The sequence below is a fragment of the Phragmites australis genome, chromosome 19 (genome assembly GCF_958298935.1).
Source record: "Phragmites australis chromosome 19, lpPhrAust1.1, whole genome shotgun sequence".
Taxonomy (NCBI): Eukaryota; Viridiplantae; Streptophyta; class Magnoliopsida; order Poales; family Poaceae; genus Phragmites; species Phragmites australis.
The window spans coordinates 3277637-3283039 of NC_084939.1; the positions used below are offsets into that span (position 1 = coordinate 3277637).

At 41.7% G+C, this 5403-nt stretch overlaps 1 protein-coding gene across 1 annotated transcript; it reads right to left on the reverse strand.

Moving 5' to 3' along the window:
* Positions 1–3047: 3047 nt before the first annotated feature.
* Positions 3048–5034, reverse strand: LOC133900553 (putative F-box protein At4g22660). The gene has a single exon (XM_062341728.1). The coding sequence runs from the start codon at positions 4617–4619 to the stop codon at positions 3228–3230; it is 1392 nt and encodes a 463-aa protein (XP_062197712.1). The 5' UTR covers positions 4620–5034; the 3' UTR covers positions 3048–3227.
* Between the last annotated feature and the right edge of the window lie 369 nt (positions 5035–5403).

Sequence of the window (5403 nt, forward strand, 5' to 3'; positions counted from 1 at the left end):
ATTTTCTAATTTTGTTGAATTCCTCATCAATCCTTCGAAGGTGATTCCTAAGTAATCCTTAGGTGTTTGTGGTTGAATTGAATCAAATCAATTCCCATCGAATATGTGATCGTTGATCCGATTGGCTTACAATAATCTTTGTTGAGTTGAAGATGTAACACCAAAGTGAAATATCTTTTTTTTAATTGAACAAGGTCTAGTTAGTATGGGAGAATCTATTTTGAACTTAAGGTGGAGGTGTTACATCCGTTCTTGCTATATGAGTTTATGTTCAACATGTTTTGAAGTAATGACGTGTATGTGATGTTTTTAGACGTAGGAAGAGCACTTTTATACTATATGTGTTTTTGATGTGCTTTAGTACTAAAAATGTACTTGTACAGGTGGTAATACTTCCGAGTGTACCTAAGTGAGGTTTCTTTTGCCGCCTTCAGTAAAAGGCAAGTAACGTAGGGGGTGCATTTCAATATTCATATCTTACTCCCTTTACAAATGAATTGAAGTATTTAGCGTTTTCTAATTTATTCAAATCATGGATGATGTTGCATTTGACGAATTAAATTCATACCATTTCTATTGATTTTGATTATGTCGTTGGCGTGATGAATAAATTGTAGTGTTATTTATCATGAATCATCGATAGAAAAATATAAGAATTGACATCATTTCATATGCATACATATGATGTATTTCATATGGTGATAAAGACCGGTCACTGCTATTGTGCATGACTCGCACCGGTATATGGAGTTGCATGAGAGGTTGGCATTATCTAGCAAAAAAACTCTCAATAGAGTTGCATCATGGCATTCATACATTTATATAATCTTTGAAGAATACAAAATCCTAGAGAGTTTAATGTCATGATATATGGAAGACTATGTTGGAGATTATCATGGTTGTTCCGTTGACAAATATTATGTCATGTGGAAGGATACTCTCTTTAATTTCATATGTTTTGGCTTTTCATTGTGAGAAAAACTGTTGTTTCTAAAATACTCTTTAACTAGGTGAGATATGTTTATATACATAGCTGTTACTTGCTGAGCTTGTCTCACCCCTGTTAAATCTCTTACATGTATGCTCAGGTTGTTGACATGCATTTTGGGCATGGAACTTGGTAGCTGCACGCACTGCTTCATCATAATGTTAATAACCCAACTCGTGTTTTGAAACTCTGTTTTTAGTAATATGTTGTTCGTGTTGTAATAAGTTTTGCGCTTGAAGAAGAAGTAATCTTGTATATGCTGTAGAGATACGTATGTTATGGTTGCATCGTGAGGACCTTTATATGTCATTTATATCTTATATGTTTTGTATGTGATTATTGATTGTGTTATTAGTTTTATCATAATTTGAGAGAAGGTGCTACCAAAAATTTGAATTTTTGGTTGATATATGCTTAGAAGTAAAGTAGGACGTTACAGTTGGTATTAGAGCCTATACTTTAGATTATAGAGACATTATAAAATAATTTAACACACTTGCACATATAAGATAGGAAAGTGTTTGCATATCTTTGCATATGCCTTGTTTCGTTATATCCCTTTAGTTCGTTTTCCTGAAATATTTGAATATTGATGTATGTTTACTTATCCATTATGGTGCATGTAGTTATGCCATCTAAGACGTGAGGTTGTGGACGAGGCCGTGGGACAGATTGTGGCCATACAACTATCCCAAGTCGTGGTGATGCGCAATCAACTGCCGGTGAGGTTGAGTCCTCTCGATCAGAAGGTATCAGTCAAATGGAATTAATGACTACTATACGAGAGATGCTAGAAGAGTTGAGAGCGTTGAGGCAGGTTTTTCCAATTACTCTTGTTGCAGGCACTGTCTCGGCGCCTGCTCCTACCTCTGTTAGAGGTGCGATATGTCAGACACCTAACAAGGGTGTTACTAGTGGAGTAACGCTCAGTGAGTGGATGAGTACGAAGTTGGACTCCTTTGATAAATTAGGGACTCCAATTCATACTGCAGATTGGCTTGCCTATATAGAAATGCAGCTGAAACGTGGTAAAGGGGTTCACTAGCACATCATCACATGGTCACACAAAAGGTAGTCTCAAGGGAGCATGTCACTCAACAGAGGGTTTTCAACAGAAGGAGCATGGCCATTGCAGTGCTCCACCACAGCTGCTGGTTCTTCATGCCATACTTCTTCAGTTCTGCCTACAGCTTCGACACTTCCTTTTCGGCATTAGCGAGCAAGCACATTCAACTGCTTCCTCCAGGGCATCCTGTTGACCCAACACATCTGCGAGGCTGCCTTCAAGCATCTCTGCATACTTCCACAGCTTGCGTATGGTGTATAGGGAGTCCTCCCATCACATAACAAAGCTGCACGAACAACCGCCCTGAGAAAACAAGTGTAAAATTAACAGCAATGTCATCACAACAGAGCTTACAGTACAAGAGCACAATATCAGCTATTGGCATTTATCTTTCACCTGGATGCCCAATGTAGACACAAAACATAATGCAACGCTAGATCAATTGTACTAGGTATTGTGGTCGTTGTTTTATCTCCTACTGGAAGGTAGTCCAAGTTGAATGCCACAAGCCTAGAAAAGAAAATCGCCAATAGTTATTCAGCATGTCTAATATTGTAATTACTTGAACCGAAAATGTCTGGACACTGTTTCGTTGAATTATAGCACTACATGAGTAGGAAACTTGGAACTGCAATGAACTAGAAAAAGCTTGATCACCTGACAGGAGAGTCTTTTAGAACAATCTCCTCCATTCTACCGATATATGGAGGACCCAATAATATAACTACTGCGGATGGGTGGCTCCGGGAGAGTTAACTTGTAGACTCTCTTCTCTGAAAGGCTGTAGAGGCAGGCAACGTTGTCACCATCAGCTTGAGAGGTGTAGAGGAGGCACGGCGTTTGAGGTCGCCTGTACCTCCCACGGCGTTTGAGACTTTTTTTGTGACCGGAGTATTTACACATGTTCTTCATGTTTTCAGATTAGGCTTAATTATTTAGGCACCCAAACATTATTAACAAACATGAAACCTAAGTGTTACATATCCATAACTCTATGGAAATTCAGATTTTTGAAACAAGAAATATCCTTCAATAAACTCAACATACAGTAATTGAATCATAATGGGACAACGTTTTGTTCCCATTTCATTCTGTTGATCACAGGCATACAATTATATTTGAACAAAAGACACCACATCCCAGGAAACAACTACATAATTATAGTACAGATACCTATTCATTCAATCCCGAGCTCATCTTTGTAAGATTGGGTGTTATCCATATGGGAGCTGGCCAGCTGCACCAACTCTGAGGAGACACGATTTCTTCGAAGCTGTTATCTTCCAAGTTACGAACACCTATATCACGGCTACTACTCTTCCACAGTGCAATACCTTGTATATCATCAGTCAAGTAGACATGATTTGCCTTCAATTGTGGATATTCTTTAGCACCTAGACACAGTGACTGGCTATGCCCAAGAAACAACACATGGTCATGCAAGCCATTAATTTCCACAAGCTCTTTTGCTGCCATGTTGACTTTATATAACATGATTTTCCTAGTCTCCGCTATGATATCCGAATTAGGGTCACGCTCCGGAGCATCGTCACCCTCATCATTCCCAATTGTGACTATTTGTTCCCTCCAGACTAGCAGAACATCGCCTGATGGTCTCTGAGCCATGTACAAGTGTTCATAAATATAGTTCTTCATGTCATCCATAACCACCTTCCTTACGATAGTAGGGCCAGTAAGATCAAAAGCATCGATCCCACAGGTAGATGTTACTGCATACAATAGGCCATCCATATAGATGCAATCATCATAGTTCGCACTTGGCGGCAGCCAGGTCCATTTAGAATCTCCTGCCCTTGCAAATGAAAGCTGATAAATAGGATTGTGGATTAGGACCACAATGTAGCTTCCAGTGGAGGAATCAGAAAACACAAAAGCCTTGGTGTAAAGTTTGTCACGCAGATTGTCGAGAGCATGGATTGATGGGTCTGCAATAACCTCTTCTCCATAGTATTGTAACAACTCATACTGCTGAATCACACCTGCATCGTCATAGATGGGCTTCACCTGCTCGATGGTGGTCACGGACGGGAGGGCGATCTGCTCACCAGTGATCGGATTGACGAGGTGCAACTCAGACCTCTCATCGGCAGTAACCACCCAGCCCTGGGAGGATCCAATAATATACCTACTGCGGATGGGTGGCTCCGGGAGTGTTAACTTGTAGACTCTCTTCTCTGAAAGGCTGTAGAGGCAGGCAACGTTGTCACCATCAGCTTGAGAGGTGTAGAGGAGGCACGGTGTCTGCGGCCGCCTGTACCTCCCAGAGCTATGTAGGCTGATGTACGCGGCGCGCCACGAGGAGCATACAGAGCCCACGCGCACCAGGTCAGGGATCTCCAACAGGGCAAAGATGTCCATCAGGATATCCTCAGGCAGTTCCGGCGATTCGTTGTTCGCCATAGCCTCTTCCATGAGAGGTGGATGAACTTTATGGATTTTCTTCAGTAAAGTGGGGAAAAAAGCAAAGAAATTTGGCAAAGCTTGCAAGACCAGACGGCACAGGCAGCCTAGGCTCATCACCCCGTCTCTGTTGCACATCTTCATTGGGGCAAACCAAAACAGGATCTCCCGAACGGAAGATGAATCGGTCGCTTCCTGCCGCGGGGGCCAAAACTCGATCTTTGGGAGAAGCACACCGAGGGCAGCTTCGTGGCTCCATATTTATAGATCAGCAACGGAATCAAGGGATCCCTCACTCCGAATTCGACTAGGTGACTGAAATCCGAATCGAAGAACGGTTGTTTGGAACACGGACTTACCCCGAAAAAGGTTCGGACTTTCCAACCAGCTCGTACCAAATTTGCACGAAAGAGATTAGACTCCGAGTGCTCCCCCGCGTGCGAAAACCCCGGCTCTGATTCCGCAGACACTGAAACTGAAAACGGGGCACTCACCGGCGGCAGTGTAGGCGGACGGGACATGGAAACCAGAGCTCGTGTGGTTGGTTACGCAGTTTAGTGGAAACCTTTTGAGTCGGAGAAATGATACAGTACTTAAATGTTTTATTATAAATGTTTTATAAACAATGATGTGATATATCGTGCTTGAATCCTGATTTGTCTTAATTTTCCCTTAAGTAAATAAAAAATCTAGCGATTGAGAAATCTGTTTAGCAAAAGTCTGCGTCGGTCACAACTACGACGGAGCGAGTCGGTAGGCTAGAAGGACAAGATTAGTAGAGGAGAATGAGTGGTTTAGAAGTTTAGTAGAAAACCACGGTTGTTAGGATTGGGTTAGATACCTATAACAGAACTGAGGAAACACTAGCCGGGTTTGATCCGGCCAGTCGACATGATTATCATTTATGTATGGGTCGGCTTTGGACTTA